The sequence below is a fragment of the Phytophthora cinnamomi genome (genome assembly GCF_018691715.1).
Source record: "Phytophthora cinnamomi strain GKB4 chromosome Unknown Contig18, whole genome shotgun sequence".
Classification (NCBI taxonomy): Eukaryota; Oomycota; class Peronosporomycetes; order Peronosporales; family Peronosporaceae; genus Phytophthora; species Phytophthora cinnamomi.
The window spans coordinates 265,324-282,033 of NW_027150951.1; the positions used below are offsets into that span (position 1 = coordinate 265,324).

General features: G+C 52.2%; 4 protein-coding genes across 4 annotated transcripts; 2 read left to right on the plus strand and 2 right to left on the minus strand.

Annotated features, from left to right (window-relative positions):
* Window positions 1-367: 367 nt before the first annotated feature.
* On the plus strand, window positions 368-775 carry IUM83_17933 (uncharacterized protein; the record flags this gene model as incomplete). The annotated part of the gene is made up of 1 exon (XM_067942903.1): window positions 368-775. One exon carries the CDS (start codon window positions 368-370, stop codon window positions 773-775), a length of 408 nt encoding a protein of 135 aa, XP_067795934.1.
* A 7,097-nt stretch (window positions 776-7,872) lies between these two features.
* On the minus strand, window positions 7,873-9,210 carry IUM83_17934 (uncharacterized protein; the record flags this gene model as incomplete). The annotated part of the gene is made up of 1 exon (XM_067942904.1): window positions 7,873-9,210. One exon carries the CDS (start codon window positions 9,208-9,210, stop codon window positions 7,873-7,875), a length of 1,338 nt encoding a protein of 445 aa, XP_067795928.1.
* A 785-nt stretch (window positions 9,211-9,995) lies between these two features.
* Window positions 9,996-11,435, plus strand: IUM83_17935 (Avirulence (Avh) protein; the record flags this gene model as incomplete). Its single annotated transcript, XM_067942905.1, has 1 exon — window positions 9,996-11,435. One exon carries the CDS (start codon window positions 9,996-9,998, stop codon window positions 11,433-11,435), a length of 1,440 nt encoding a protein of 479 aa, XP_067795967.1.
* A 276-nt stretch (window positions 11,436-11,711) lies between these two features.
* Window positions 11,712-13,599, minus strand: IUM83_17936 (Pyruvate kinase; the record flags this gene model as incomplete). The annotated part of the gene is made up of 3 exons (XM_067942906.1): window positions 11,712-11,772; window positions 11,835-11,876; window positions 12,362-13,599. 3 exons carry the CDS (start codon window positions 13,597-13,599, stop codon window positions 11,712-11,714), a joined length of 1,341 nt encoding a protein of 446 aa, XP_067795927.1.
* Between the last annotated feature and the right edge of the window lie 3,111 nt (window positions 13,600-16,710).

Sequence of the window (16,710 nt, forward strand, 5' to 3'; positions counted from 1 at the left end):
TCCGTCCGACATCTAATAGCCACTATCCATCAGCTGGCACCACTGACGATCTCGGCAGATTACAAACAAAGTCATAATAAAGAATAACGAAGATCACCCTAAGTTGGAGACACCTTTGGCCAGCACGCTGGCAGCGCTAGTAGTACTTGCAGTCCTTGTCCTAGGTATGTGCGATTTTTGCTTCCTGGGGCTCATGACAAGGATCCAAGACAAAGAATTAAAGTCCACTATGGCCACAGCCACCCTACATGATTTGCCCACGCTGCGTGGCCTTCCACCCGAAGTCCATCCACGACGCGCTCGTGCTGGACACGACCACGGTGGTCCTGGACTGTGCGCTGGAACTGGCGCTGAGCGACGCCTACAAATGGCGGTCCATGGCGCTGCTCGAGCGCATCTGGAACACTTCCACGCACTAGACGCCGGCAACGGCGGGCTCTGGTCCAGAAGGAAATACTTGCGCACAGACAAGCACTACAACTGCTATCAATTCCGCTCGGTGCTGGGGGCCGCCCGCTTCCAGGACGCGGAGCTGACCCTGGCCATGGTCCGGTGGCTCTACGCGCACTTCCGCGGCTGTGTGGTGCCCTTCGAGGCCGTTCACCAGGTCGCGGGGACGGCAACCTCAAGCTGCTCCAGTTCTTCAAGCAGCACCAGGTGCCGCCCCGCGCGAGCAGAGAGACGAGATCCGCACGGCCACGTGGTGCACTGGGGCCGCCACGACGTGGCGTGGGTCAAGTTCGCCCGGCAGAGGCAGACCGACGTGGTCCACTAGCTGCACGACAACACTAGACCAAGACGGCGCTGCTTAATGCGGCGCACAACGGAGACATCGAGCTTCTCGCACAACAATTCGCCCGTCAGCAGTTGAATAATCGCATTGGTCCAGCACCGAGCAGCTCAACCTCCGAGTTGAACGTTGTGAACAACGATCGCACAAGCTTGAGCTTTCTGCCTTGAACCGCCGATGCCATTGTATCGCTAGAAATCCATAGTGGCGGGTCTTCGTGCAATGGGTGGAGCGGCCACTTGGAGGTTGTGAAGTGGCTCCATGAGGAGGGTTGCACGACTGCCGCGATGGATAATGTAGCAACAAAATGTAAGCATGTTGAAATCGTCAAGCGGCTCAGTGAGATTCGAAACGAAGGTAGCACCACCAAGGCGAATGATTTCCCGGCGCGTTTCGGCAATTTGGAAGTTGCTAAGTGGCTCCATTGAAACCGCATGGAAGGCTGCCCAACCAAAGCTATGGATGTTATAGCTGCTGACGGGCATTTAGAAGTGGTTCAGTGGCTGAGCGAGAATCGGACGGTAGGCTGCACAACCACCGTTATGGTCAACATGGCGATGGGGTGGAACGGGAATTTCGATATGATTCTGTTCCTGCACTCGCAGCGCCGCAAGGGCTGTACGGAACCGATAGCTGATGACACGGCCAAACTTGACTTGTTCACAGACATACACGAGTCGGATGCAGACTACACATGCGACAATATCCACGACTGGCTGATCCAGTACTACCCATCCATGCAACCTCAGCGAACGTACGTGATGGAGGCTTGCACGTGATTGTTGTGATGTGGCTTTCCTGGTGTTGCATTTTACTTTGGACACATAGTTTTTGTTCTTTTGGTGTTGTCGTTGTTAGTAAAACAAAACAAGGCTTTGGCTACTGTTGGAAATGCTTTCCGGTATTAAGAGACAGGAGACAGTCTCACCGATCAGGCGGGATTTCCGGTGCGAAAAGTTGGGTATTGCTCCCTAATCCAATCGATAATCTCGGGGGGAGTCCACTCAAACGTCCATGACAACACGTCCACGTGCATTCCAGTTGGTATTGCGAATGCAAAAACAGAAACGTTTCAAAGTGTCCATTTCTGGCTGCGTGGTCAACATACAGCTACACAGCCCTCAAAACCATGGGACCGGAGCCATTGCAAAACATGCAACTGGTTATGCCATAACTTGGTGGCCTTGATGATGTTGCCGTAGTCGAAACGTCGATGTAAGGGTCTTTCCCGGACTCTGTGTCGAGCCACTGCATGACATCGAGATACCCAGTTTTCGCGGCCTCTGTCATCGTTGTCCCCATCACATGAGCCGCTTTGATACAGAGTTGTTCATTTAGCACTACGATCTGATTTCGCTGGAACTCAACTTCGTGTTCTCTTCCCAACGCGGACGTCGGTATTTTCACTTTAGTACGAAGGCACTTGGCAATCTCAAGGTGTCCATTGATAGCAGCAGGATGGATCAACAGGCTCCCCTCTCCTCCAAGCTCCATCAGTTGTTGACCCTCTTCATCATTCTCAACCAACCAGCGCACAACCTCAAAATGTCCATTTTAGCAGACTCACTGCCCCCTCCAACTTCTCGTTTTGATCCATCCACTGCAGCGCGTCAAGTCGTCCCTGTCCGGCAACTTCATGGACGCAAATATCTCCACCTAAATGATCCGGCCACTCGGCGCCATTCCACACCAGCCAGTGCACAACCATGATCTCCCCGGTTTTCAACGCCGACGCCATCGCTGCCTTCAGATCGAATTCTGCATCTGGAAAGTGGTGATGCAGCCAGCACACGACGGCGCTCCGATGGGCAGAGATCGCAGCCGCCATGCTGTCGCCTTCCCACTCTGCAGCATGACCCCCTCCATGGATCCTCTTCGTTTCCAGTACCTGACTATCATTTTCGTAGAAAAACTGAAGTATCTCCATCGCGCCTATTTCACAGGCTTCAACTACCACTTATGACGGAATTTTGCATTCTGGAAACTTGGACGTTGACCATTTCAAGATCTTTACGGGAGGCTGCTTCAGTCATACTTAGTCTGAATTGGTATTGTCGGTAGTGTTTGTATGCGAAGCGCCCATGATTTTTCTAGACATTTGAGTTCGTTTTCCTCAAAACTCTGGCTGCTATCCCAGATTCGGTCCTGGAGCTTTGTCGAGCCGAATTTGCTCGCGCTCCAGAGAGGCAACTCCACTGAGGAGTCTAGGAAGGCGGAGCCTTCGTTCAAGACGTACGGGAGGCCGATGAACTTGGAAAGACGACACTCACAGCGAGCAGCAGCGCGGGGAGAGTTTCCTGCATTTTGGTGCGTTGAACACAATTTTTTTTAGTACACTAAATTTTGGGTTTTTGTCATACAGAGTGTTGACCCAACACTGTTGGGGGTCTTTCACGTCTCCAGGATCGAGCCATGAGAGAATCGACGCTGTGAGTAGGATGGGAGCAGACGGAAAGGAGACTTGATTGAGAGAGGGAGAAAGAAAAAGTAGATTGAGATGTTAGTGGTTGAGAATCTAGTGGCCTCGTACACTCTAGCGTACACTATAGTATAGTTAAAGCCAGTAAAATCAGGTATGATCATCTTAGAGAGGGTTCAAGTACCTCGGGTACAGTGTACCACAATAGAAAGAGGCCTTATCTCTAACATCCTCCCTGCATCTTTCTATGGTTATGGTCATCTGTAATAAAACAGGATTGTGCAGGTTATGATCATTGCACATCTCAAAAATTGAAATTGCCAATCGTCCGTATGGTTTGTCGAAGATCTTAGCCTAAGTACGAATGCGTTGTTAAACCCAGTTTGCTTTTGGCTGATATAGCTCAATTACCGGGTTAGCTGATCTTCGACTTTGCCTGCGTGGTTTTGCAACGTTTGGAAGTCTGGACGACGGTAGAGTTCATATAGCTGCGACGAAGTTAATATTTAAAAATTACATCGCAACCAATGCATTGGCTTTATGCGCGCATGGAAATATTGTGAAAAGCACTCAGAATGTCTAATCGGATACAAAATCGGCTGATTTAGTGCCTTATTTAGAGACTGGAACCCTTATTTATTTCGATCCATCCCTTATTTAGAACTGGGTATCCCAAATTATAATCGGTCTTATGCAGCATCGCGTCAAAGCTATTTTAGAGTCGTAAGATTTGGTCTCTAAATAGGTTGAAATGTCAGCTCCAACCTCGGCATTCCGAGGAAGTCCGCACAAATAAATCCACCGAGCAAGCGGCTATGCAATCACTAGCCGAGATGTCAGTCAAAAGAGGAGGAATCAACATGACGAGCAGAACCAGCGTCCGTGTCGAGGACGCGGAGTTTCGCTTCGACCCAGAGGGTAGCTTTGATGAATGACCTCTACGCGAGAGCGGATGAGCACATCGTAGCCGCGCTGGCTGCTTTCGATATTAGAACGTTGCGCCCTGATACTAATCTCTACGCTAAGCCAAGTCAAGGCGCCACTCAGCAGGGCTGGGTGGATTTAACCACAGCTCTCCATCGAAATTCTGCGGCATACATCGTGTCTCCGCTGTCTCTCTCCCTCACCACTGTTCTGACAAGATGCCTTTAGAGCCCAGTTCCTAACTCCTATTTAAGCCGACTTACTCAGATTAGTACCCAAATTAACTTCCTATTCAGTACAAATTACCACGTATCGTTTTTGCTCACAGCCCTGATTTACAGAGCTATATGGAGTGACAAAATCGCCGGTTTTCACAATAATTCATATGCCTAAGGAATTCGGTACTAGACCAGGGAAACCTCAATGAGGGAAAACCTTTATGTGCGAACAAAAGATAAAAACCCAGTGGGAAAAATAAAAGATCGCAAGAGTAGGCATGCTTCATGCATTTAGTGTTATTCTCGTCACTAATCGGAATGACCAGCCAGGGATTGCATCCTGAGCTTGGCCCTTAGTTCTCTGAACTGATGCTTGTCTAAAGCTTTCGTAAAGATGTCAGCCACCATCTCTTTGGTATTGCAATAGGCGACGGTGAACTCACGCCGCTCGACTTTTTCTTGCACAAAACAGTATCGAACATGAATGTGCTTTGACCTCCCGTGGAGTTCGGGGTTGTAGCAAATTTTGATGCAGCTCTGGTTTTCCTCATGGATAATGTTGGCTTGCGTCGTGGCAAAACCTAACTCTTGGAGGAGCAGTTTGAGGAATATCATCTCTTGCATGCAGTGGCACAGGGCGATATATTCTGCCTCTGTTGTTGAGAGAACCACAGTGTGGTGCTTGCGCGAAAGCCATGAGATTGGACTGCTTGCTAGCATAGTCACATATCCACCGACGGAGCGTCTCGTGTCGGGGCAGTTGGCATAGTCAGAGTCACTGTAAGCTGTCAGGGTGTCAGCGAGGTTCTCGGGTGTGATGCCGAGTGAACCACCGAGGAGAAGACCATAGTCCTTCGTTCCCGATAGATATTTTAGACCTCTTACGACTGCTTTCCAGTGCTCCATTCCCGGATTAGCTAGAAATTGGCTAACCTCACGCATGTAGAACGCCATGTCGGGTCGAGTGCCTACCATGAGATACATGATACTGCCAACGGCTTCGCGATACGGAATATTTTTCATCGCATCTTTCTCTGCCTTGCTGCTAGGCTGGCTGCTTACGGAGAGTTTAACGTTCCGTTCTGCTGGAGTTGCAATAGGGTATGGAATATAGTCGCTGAAATGGTCAAAGATCTTCGTAGCGTACTTGTGTTGGTGGATAAATATCGTTCGGTTCTTACGGTCACGTTGAATGGACCAGCCGAGTAAGTACTTCACCTCCCCTAAATCTGTCATGGAAAATCGCTTTTGCAGGGCTGATTTCAGCTCACTGACGAGGGCTGGAGTTGGCGCAATGATCAAAAGGTCATCGACGTACACTGCAATGTAGCAAGTGACACCGTCAACCGTGCGTTTGAAGACACAACTGTCCTTTATGAGTTTTTGGAACCCGATACTCTCTAGGAAGGCAGACAACGTTTTGTACCACACACCGGGAGCTTGTTTCAACCCGTACAAGCTCTTCAGGAGTTTGCACACTAAGTGTTCCTTACCCGGGATTTTGAAACCTTCCGGTTGAGCCATGAATATCTCCTCCTCGAGCAATCCGTTAAGAAACACCGTCTTTACATCCATCTGGTGGATCTCAAGATCGAGCAATGCTGCGATTGTGAGAAGGAGTCTGAGTACCTCCATCCTGATAACAGGTGAGAAAATCTCGTTGTAATCAATGCCATGTTCCTGAAGGAAACCTTTGATCACTAGACGCGGTCAATTTCGCCTGTGCCGGTATACTTTACAACAAAGACCCATCGGCAGGTTAAAATCTTCCTTCCTTTCGGAGGGGGTACCAGCACCCATGTTTTGTTTTCCATGTGGGATTTGTATTCCGATTTGGCTGCTTTATGCCACCGATTAGGGTGAATCGACTTCATTGCCGCTCGATACGTGGTGGGCTCTGTCACATACCGAATAGCTAGTAATGTGTACAGCAATTTCCTTCGCTGCTCTTGCTCCTGTAAATCTTCCTCTGCGTTGAGGGTTACATCCGCGTCGGTCGAGCCGAGTCGGGGTTTCTTAGGCGTAGGAGCTGATGGAGGATCATTTGTCGTCTCCGCGCAAACGTGTATTGCGAGCGTTTAAGAGCCTCCCTGAGTGGGGGCAGTGTAGGCAGCGCTGCAGCAGGTGTCATTGCAGGTAAGGGTGCGAGATGTTCCGTTCGCATATTGAGCTGTTGCTCTTGTGATGATTGCTCAGGGTTTGTAAGGTTCGCTAAACGAGGGAATTCGTCCTCTTTGAAAAGCACATGAGGCGGTATCCTTTTTTGTGTTCAGGTAGACCGAGGTACATGCATAGGTGGGCACGTGCGTCAAGTTTATCACGGTATTGTTCTGTGATGTGCACGTAAGCACTGCATCCGAAAACTTTGATGTAATCCATGGATGGTATGCGGTTGTACCATCGCTCGTAAGGCGTACGGCCATTTGTCTTTGAGCTCGGTGTCATATTGATCAGAGTGGTCACATGACAGACGCACTCCGCCCATAGTTGCTTGGGTAGGTTGCCATCAAGCAAGAGGGCTTGAACGCGCTCCATGATGGTTCGGTTGCGTCGTTCGGCTACACCGTTCTGTTGAGGAGTGTATGCATTCGTAAATTGCGTGTGTGCTCCGTATTTCTGGAAGATTTGGCGCCCGAGTTTTTCATACTCCTTTGCATTGTCAGCCTGCAGATGGTGGATATCACAGTTCTCATCAGGTCGCGGATACATGTACTCAAGGACATGAACATCGCGCCTGAAAATGTTCAGGGATTTCTTCCTGAAGTCCTCATAGCACTCATAGAGTTCGCTTCGGTTTGTGATCGGATACGTGAACATGTACCGAGAGAAGTCATCAATAAAGATGAGAAAGTAACGACGTCCAGTAAGACTGGGGGTAGGCATGGGACCACAAATATATGTATGCACTTTTCCAAAGCATATTTGGCACGTTCAACAATTCTATTAGAATTAAATGGAGAGCGGTGAGACTTCGCTAACGTGCATGCAGTACAGAAGAAGTGCGCTCGTGGGTCGACAGATGCATCGTTGTCTAGTCCACGAATGGCTTGGCTCCTAGATAGATCATGCAGTATGCGAACGTTAGGATGACCGAGTCGTTTGTGTAGAAGCAGATTGGATCGTTGCTTACCTGAGTGGGCGATAAGAGCCTCGTGTTTCGTCACAGGTTTGGCCTGAAATTGGTACAGATCAGCATGGGTTGCCATCATTGCCTTGATCTTGAATTTTACAGCGGTCTGCACGACGCACAGCTAGCGATCAAAGCTGAAGCGAAAATCGTGCTTCACAGCTGCCGGAACCGAGAGTAAGCTGAATTTCAGCTCAGGAGCGTACAGCACGTCATGGAGGGTAAGCGTCCTCTTGGTGCCTTTGGAGTCAATGACTTCCAGCTCCACTTTGCCAATTCCTTCGATGGGGATTTCGTTCTTCCCACCAACGGTGATTGAACCGTCGCTCGCGGTGATGGTCGAGAACCACTGGGATTCATGCGTAACGTGACGCGTGCATCCAGAGTCGATCGTTCAGGTGGGTTCGGGGCTCACAGTAGCTTGGGCAGTCAGGCTGATGGCGGGATTGACAGTCGCCACTACAGCGATGAGACCAGTTTCGCGGCGCTCTTGGTTGTATACCTTGCGCTCGTTGCCGGAATCTCGCTTGTCATTGTCATTGTCCTTGCCCTTGTCGGATCGGTTATCACGTCGGTCCTTGTTGCCACGTCTGCCGTTGTTGCGTCCACGACTGGAGTTCTTGTTGTTGCGGTAGGGATGGCTGCGATTCGAGTCGCCTCCCTTGAATGCGAAGTTCGCATGGAGCACCGTTCCCGCTTTCACACGTCCTTCGCGAAGATCCTTCAGCAGTGAGCGGCACTGGCGAATGTTGTGGCGCGGTCGCTCACAGTACGAGCACACACCAGGCGAAGAGTGGCCTCCCGGATGTAACTTGGGTGTAGCGACAAGAGCTCGTTCATTCTTGGTCGCTTGGCTCTCCAGCGTGCCTTTGGCTAGCGTGTAGCGCTCTTCAGCTTGAATCTCGCGAACCTTTTGTTCGATGTTGGTCTTCAGTTCTCCATACGGGATATACTTCCGCTGACCCTTCCAAACACGGAGATCATCCTTCCATGACTTGGGTAACGCGTGGAACAGGTAGATAGACTTCTGTCCTCCCGTCATCACCGATTCGGTGGCTTCCGATGTCGCATTCATCGCGTTTTCCAGCTTGAGAAAGAAATCGTCAAGATCTCCTCCCTCCTCGTACTTGAGTTCCATGAAGTAGTGCCGGATGAAGTACGGATCGCCATGAAAGGCGGCACCTTCGTACTTCGCACAGATCGCTTGGAAGATCTCGTAGGAAGTCTTGAGATCCTTCACGAGGCGCACATGGGTGTTGTCCATGGTTTTCATCAGAAATGCCTTCGTCTTCGCCTCTTGGCAGCGTCGATCGCGGGGATTGAGCGGTTTCGGCTTCGTACGAGCCTCGCGCTTGGATGCACGCTTCGCATCACTGCGGTTGAAGGGACGGATGACGGGTAGTTTCTTCGTCTTCGTCGTCGTGTCGCTGTCTCCGGATTCTTCGTCAGAGCCGGACGGAGGTTTCAGCTCGTCGTCGCTGTCCTCGTAGTCCACAGCGTCAGAATCGATCTCCTCAGCCGGCTTGGTCTTCGGCGAGTCGTCTACGTCGGACATGTCGCTCCCGCTGTCTTCGCTCTCTTCCTCGGATACACCATCGAAGTCGGGCTTTGTCACGAATCCGAGCAGGTGTTTGCCGTCGAGGGCTGCGCACACGCGGGTCTTCCAGACATCGAAATTCTCTGCGCCGATGAGACGCGGGAAGTCGTCGCTTGAGGCTTGGCTTGAGCTCATAACCTGTTGAGGTGAGCGGATGGGAGCAGACGGGAAAGGAGACTTGATTGAGAGAGGGAGAAAGAAAAAGTAGATTGAGATGTTAGTGGTTGAGAATCTAGTGGCCTCGTACACTCTAGCGTACTCTATAGTATAGTTAAAGCCAGTAAAATCAGGTATGATCCTCTTAGAGAGGGTTCAAGTACCTCGGGTACAGTGTACCACAATAGAAAGAGGCACTATCTTTAACAGATTGGTACTCGTCACTTCCAAGGAAACCTGATATGTACAGTTCGTGCTATAACGCTCTACGTGATGACCGTTCGGGGAAGATGAAGCTTAAGATTGGATGTGAGCCCTGTATAGTGTAGTGACTTGCTTTCCGCGATTTATTTTGTTTTGTCTGTGAGAATCAGGTTATGGGCCTTGCCTGGTGCACACCTGTTTCAATTCTCAAGTTGGTCTCGGGCAGTGAAGTCCTGTCAGTAATGTGGCTCTATGGTATCGTGCTGCTGATTGCCGCCGTGTTTAATGGCATCGAAGCAGACTCAGTTGTCGAACGCGCGGGGCCGGTCGCCTCCGCGCGTTTGGGGGGAACAAAGTTGCTTCCTTTTGGTGGAAACGAAGTCGCTGCCAAGAGATTCTTGAGAACAACCGACACGGATCAAGAAACCGAAGAAAGAGCGGGGACTTTTGGTTCGATCGTTGAGACGCCCGCAGGCTTATTTTCCTCTTCGAAAAGCACCACAGAATTACTACAGAAGTGGGGTAATGAGGGGAGGTCTGCAAGCAAAGTGTTCTCGAAGTTGGGCCTCGCTAAGTCAGGCGACGAATTGTTCGGGAATCCGCTGCTTACCGATTGGGTGAGGTACGTGGACGACCTCAAAGAGGTAAACCCAACTGCGAAGACGTCGGCTATCCCGACACTGATCCGTCAATATGGAGATGACCATTTATTCGAGCTGATCGAAGCGGCGACGAAGATCTCGAGTACGACGGAAGTCGCAATCAAACTACGAGGCAAGCAGCTCGAATACTGGGCGGCGATCGGGAAAGCCCCCGAAGACATCTTTTTCCACAACTTCATGCTCGCAAGAGCTGGTGAGAACATCTTTACGAACCCTGACTTCGCCGCTTGGACCAAGTATGTGGACGACTTCAACCTCAAGAATCCGCAGAAGGCAACGTCGCCGATCCCAATTCTAATGAAGTACTATGCGGACGGCAGAGTGCCCGAGATGATTGTGCTGGCGAAGAAAGCTGAAACAACGAAAGCTATCGCCACGAAGATGGACGCTGCGCAAATGAATTACTGGCTGAACAGTGGAAAATCTGCGGGTGACGTCTTCACGCTGTTAAAACTAGACAAAGCAGAAGATAATTTCTTCAAGAACCCACTGTACGAAACCTGGACCACTTACTTGCAGCTATTCAACAAGCAAAATCCCGAACAGAAGACCGACCTGTTCACGACGTTAAGGGAGCAGTACAGAAGCAAACCTTTCCTGAAGATTCTTGAACAAGCCAAGGCGTATCCGAGTTGGGAGGCCACTGCCACCGAATTGCAGGCTAAGAAGATCCAGGAGTATCTCAGCAGGAAGGTCTCTCCAAGTGAAGTATTTTATCAACTCGGACTCGAGGAGTCGAAGAACGTGTTCACGAACCCGCTCTTCAACACTTGGCTCACGTACCTGAACACCTTCAATAAGCAAAACCCGAAGAAGCGAGAATTTTTGTACATGACGCTCGAGAGACATCTCAACAACAACCTGGGAGCAATGCTCCGTGAAGCTATGAAAACCCCGAGCACGCAAAAGATCGTTCGCGCGATGCAGGATTCACGGATGACTTTGTGGTTGCGCAGAGAATCTATCCCACAAAGTGTATTTAAGTGGCTGGGGCTTCAAACACAAGGTGATGGTCTTGTTGCGAACCCATTTTTCGAATTCTTCTCTAAGTACATGGACAAATTCAACCAACGCTATCCCCAAAAGAAAACGGCTGTTATCGACATCATGTCAGCCTACTACACGGACAACTCGCTGTTCCAAATCCTTGAGAAGGCCAAGCAGGTCTCCAGCACGAAGAAAACGGCAACAACGCTACAGCTTGCGCTGCTTAACAAATTAGTGCGTGCTAAGCGGACGCCAGAAGATGTAGCCAAGATGCTGAATGTCGAGCTTACGGGCCCTCTAATGAAGACGTACGCCCTGAAATTCACGCGGGCGTGGGGAAACAACGCTTGAGCACTAATTCTGAAGTATACGTTTGTTCACACGTGAATCGACAAGAAATTAAATGTTGCGCCTGTAGTCTAGCATGGGTGATGGAATTACTCGTGAACTCGGCTGGAATATACACCGTTTTGAAGTTCGCTAGGACCTCCTTCGCTGACACCATCCAAGTGTCTGCTGCAACTGCTTAGCCCAGAGACCAAGAGTTCAGCCGACCCAACGACGTGGTACGAGAACACTATTGCTGCTGGGAATTGCTCCAATATGCCCGGGTCCGAGGCGCAAGATTCAGCCGAGCGATCCCTTTTTCCCTGCTTGCAGCTGGTGAGGACTAACGAAGGCCTTCAACCTGTGGACGCGCGCGTGATTCAGCGAAAATCAGGACTGCTTCAACCAAGAAACGTCGCTTACATTATGTTGGCGTTGTATGACTTGGTTGGTCGGCCTTCACAGCTGTGTAAAGAGCGCCATGACTCGAATACGTCCCACCTTTGGTTTTTTACCTGGTGAAAGCGAACGTTCCTCATCCATCACGCTGCAACGACTACGTCCGGGTGGACAGCTCGACCTCGGTGATGACGGGCACTCGTTTCTCGTCACTGGTCTTGACTCAAGTTCACATTTCCGATCGTGATGTTGTAGCGCTCTAGGCCACCGGGGAAATGGTGCAAGGTTTTGGTGGTGGTCGGCGGCAGCAACATGCGCGTGTTGACGTCTTCACGCGTAGCAGACGCATCAATCGCTGGCCATGAGCATGCAAAGCTTCTCGCAGAGGTCAACTGCAACGTTCAGAGTGCTGATCGAGGCTTTGATTGCGAATGTTCATACATTTTCGATACGTTATCCTATACAGCGTCGGCACTAAAGAACCGACGAAGGTTGGTCTCCGATGTGTGCGGTCGTGGGGCGTCCTGGCCTATACTGTCGCCTTGGCGTACCGACTTCGACTCCAAGCCGTCGGAGACACCGAGAGATCGGAGCTCGTCTCGGACAAGCACGTGGCGAATGCACTACCCATTGCAGGCCCGAAGAGCTGGTCTCGAGCTGCTCTAGACGCACTGACATGCAGTCCTTCCAGCATGCACGAGGTGCACACCGATACCTTGCAACGAACTAGTGAGCTCTCCGGCGACAGAAAGCTCAGACGTTTCTTGATAGAGCACGACATGCACAAGTCCCCGAGACATATGCAGCACTTGCTGCTGAACAGGCCGCCCGCCTTCGACCGGCAGGTGACACAGATCCGCTCGGGTGTCAGCAGCTTTGACGGTTTATCGCCTGCCCGCCACTCCTCGCGCTTCTGCTGCAGCATCCACGTGAGCTTCTTCATCTGGCCGCAGTACGCGTAGCGCAGCGACGCCAGCATCTGACTAGCGGTTGCCCGGACCAGCAACGCGCGCGGGATGACGCCTCCCGGGTCGATGGTGCCGGACGAGTAGTGCTCGACGATGTCGGGGCTGGTCTGTCGGAAGAAGCTGCAGAGCGAGAGGCGGCCGCGCACCTTGTGGGGGAGATCCACCGTCTGCGGGAAGTGCACCGAGTGCATGAGGTGGTAGCCGATGCGGTCACCGCCGTGGCCGAGCTGCACGATGCCCGTGGCCTCCATGTACACGAAGTCGCGGTTCTTGACGAGTCCGGCCCTGCTCAGCGGCAGATCCAGCTCCATCCACTTGATGACCAGCGAACAGAACGGGTCGTCCAAGGTGGGCTCCGTCACGGTGGCCAGCACCGCCGCAGCGCCCATGTCGTCCACGTACGAGGACTTGATGCGCATGAGCTCCAGCGTCGGGCTCACGACGCCGAACATGACGTCGTCGAGCTCACCGACCAGTGTGCCGGCGCTGAACATGACCGGCAGCTCGGAGACCGAGTACTCGGCCTCGTCGTCTTCCGTGCAGGTACGACTAGCCTGGGCAGCGAGGTGTTTCCTTGCTCGTCGAGCCATGTCGCGCTGTGAGCGCTCCGAGTAAACTCGTAAGGTTTCCTTGGTCTTGACGACCTTCCAGCGGCGGTCGTCCACCTTGTCGAGACCCATGGCCGAGTGGATCAGATACTGCCGCAAGTTGTCGGAGACGAAGGTCTGCGCCAGAGCCTCGAGCTGAGACCGGTCGCCCATGGTGAGCGCCACCGCGTCGAACGGGCTGGCGGTGAACCGCTCGCTCCGCTTCTGGCACATTGAGTTTGAGTGACTACGGTGCCGGCGGGCGATTCGGAAATGGAGGAATGGGTGGTGGAGTTGTATCGTGTCGGTGCTGGTGTTGCAGGCAGATATTCCGAAAACGTGTGACGGTGGTGCGCCGCGCAATGCATTGCGATGCAGAGCAATGCTGGGTGAGATCTTGTCTTTGGCGCTGGTCACGATTGACTCAGTGGTCGCCAGCGAGTGCAAACGGGTCAAGCTGAAGCTTCAACGACGAAAGCGGTCTGTCTCGCGCCCAGCTGGCACCTCAGCCCACCGGAGCTTTCGGACGAACTCTGGGCGCATTGTTGTTGTTTTTGTTGTTGGGTGTTGCCTCGGAGCTCGTTTCGTTCGTGCTGCTCAGCGAGGGCTTGCAAATCCTTGCTCGTGCTGGTCATGACCGCAATCTGCGGTTAAAAAACAGGTAAATTTGCGATTTGCACTGCAAGAAAAGATTAATTCGCGAAAATTCATAGAGGTCGTGCTGATTAGAGTTTGTATCGGATTGTAACTTTATCGACCGCATTTGATTTAACAGGTGTATATTTCCTACTTTAACCAAGTCTAAATTCCGGCTATTGAGCTTTTGGTGGGGAGGTCTCTGAACTGACTACAGCAACGGCAGCTGGTGCGGCCGCGCCAAATGATAGATCGTCAGGACGGCGGAAGACCGACGCAGCGCTTGGCTGGCTCAGCCTCGATCGTGACAGGGCCGCGTGGCCGCCTTCCCGTCGAAAACCTCAGCGCAGGAAGAAAGTGGATGCAAGCCCGCACTTTCGTGCAAGTATCTGAAGACTTCAGACTGAAGTTACCGCGGCCATCAGAGAGCGTCGAGCTTCAACGATCCCCGTGACCTGCTAACTGTAGATCTTTGAAGGTCGTGTGTTTGCAGTCCGCGGTGCTTAACGCACTGCGGAGGCTACGTATTCTGAAGTATGGTATTTCTTGATTTACGGGTGGAGATTACGAAACGGAGACCTGGGTATCGGTCTACATTGGCAGTCGTTGGTACAACTTGGTAACTGGATGGTTGCTCGATTGCTTGGCAGTTCAGCTGAGCTTAGGGAACTGTCGTGCTCCCTTCGGCCTGAAGACCGCGTTGCCTTCCCGCGTCGGACACCTCTTCGCTTTAGCGTCGCAATGTCAGCTGTGGGCAGCGAAGGTAACCTCGCCAGTATAGCGGAGCTCCTGGTCATCGCAGGGAGGCGACTGCTATCTGGCCAGTGACAAATTGCTGCACTTACAACGCAATGCGATGATCAGTGCGCGGGGTTCAAGAGAATCACACGGCATCCTTTCTTATGTATGTTACTTCGACTTGCACGATGTATCTAGTCAACTTCAACTACTGCTGCTCGTCTCGGACGTTGCCATGGATGAGTGGTGGTTGGCTGGGTAATTCTCTAAGACCTGGGCTCGCGCCGCTGCGGACGCGTCGGACTTGTTCACTTCAGCGAGGCAGAGCCCGCAGAACGTCACGTTCCGCTTGACCAGCAGCAGGTCCGGTGTGATGAAGCTGATCTTCTTGTGGATCTTGCAGCTGTGGCACACGAAGCAGAAGCACAGCTTGCACGTGGCGTCGGTCTTGCCAAAGTCGCCGAGTTTCCGCCCAGTTATCGATGCCCTGCAGGTCACACACTGGGCCTTTTTGTTGGGTTTACCGAGCAGCCGGGACTCCTTATACCTCTTCTCGAGCATCCACGCGAGCTTCTTCATCTGGCCACAATGAGCGTACTTGAGCGACGACAAGAAGGTGTTCGCCATGTTGGGGATCACCAGGTGACGGACTAGACCTCCCGCTGGGTCCATGATACCCGAGACGTAAATCTCTGTAATGCCTTCCGAGATCTGCCGGAAGAAGCCACAGATCGACAGGTTGCCGCGAATCCGATTCGGCAGCTCGTGAGTCTGCGGGAAATTGATGGAGTGCAGCAAGTGGTAGCCGACGCGGTCGCCGCTCGGGAGCGTGACAATGTCCGTCGCCTCCGCGTAGATGTAATCGCGGTTCTTGACCAGGCTGGTCGAGTGCAGCGGGATGTCGAGCTCCATCCACTTGACCACGAGCGACTTGAACGGCTCGTCCAGCGTTGGCTCTTCGACCGTCGCGAGCACCGCCGCGCCGCTCAGATCGTCCACGTACGAGGCCTTGATGCGCATCACCTCCAACGTCGGGTTGACGACTCCGAACATCAGATCCTCCAACTGTCCTGGCGTCGTGCCAACGCACAACAGCGACGGCAGGTCCTGCGTCTCCTGGTTGCTACCACCAGGAACATGCTTCTCCACGAAAACCCTCGCGGTCTCCCGGGACTTGACCAGCTTCCACCGCGATAAATCGACCTGGCGCTGGTCGTTCTCGACGAACGCAGTGTACCGCTCCATGCCGGCCTTCACCAGCGAAATGGCCAAGTCATGGAGCTGCGATTGGTCCGAAGGGGCCAGCGGCACAGTCGGGAACGGATTCACCACGAATCGCCCCTTCATGACGGACTTTGAGTTGACTGACCAACGCTGGTTGCTATCTCGGTGGCAAGATGAATAATGAGCCGGAAGAGTTCACCCGTTGCTGCTCTTGATTTCTGTCGATGGGGGGGTCTTGACTCAGTGAAGACACTACGTCGAGCCTATGGTGACTGTCCCAGCTCTGACGTTGTGCCATGTGCGCCACGAACGCATGACACTCTCCGCATCGCACCGCACTTGAGTCCGGTGATCCCTTGGATTTTTGTCCAGCGACAGGATGGTGACAGATGAGGGGGTGGCATCACGAAGACAGGCAAACACTAGACGCCCTGAACACCAGGCTGAAGGCACGAGCAGCAACATAGTTCACAGATATACCCACCAAGATTCTATTGCGGTTTGTAAGACGACAGGTTAGGTAGCATTACAACATAGGTACTCAAACGTAGAATTCCGACAAACTTACAACAACTTACGCAAGGGCTGAACTAATTACATAGAGATGCTGGACATACTTGACGAGGTGCTTGCTGTCGACGACAAGGAGTTCTGGAAGTGCGAGTGGGTGGCCGGAGACTTTTTGCTGAGCAGCATGGCTCGAACCGCGTCGGTGGAGCTCAGACACATCAGCTCACCGATGCACCC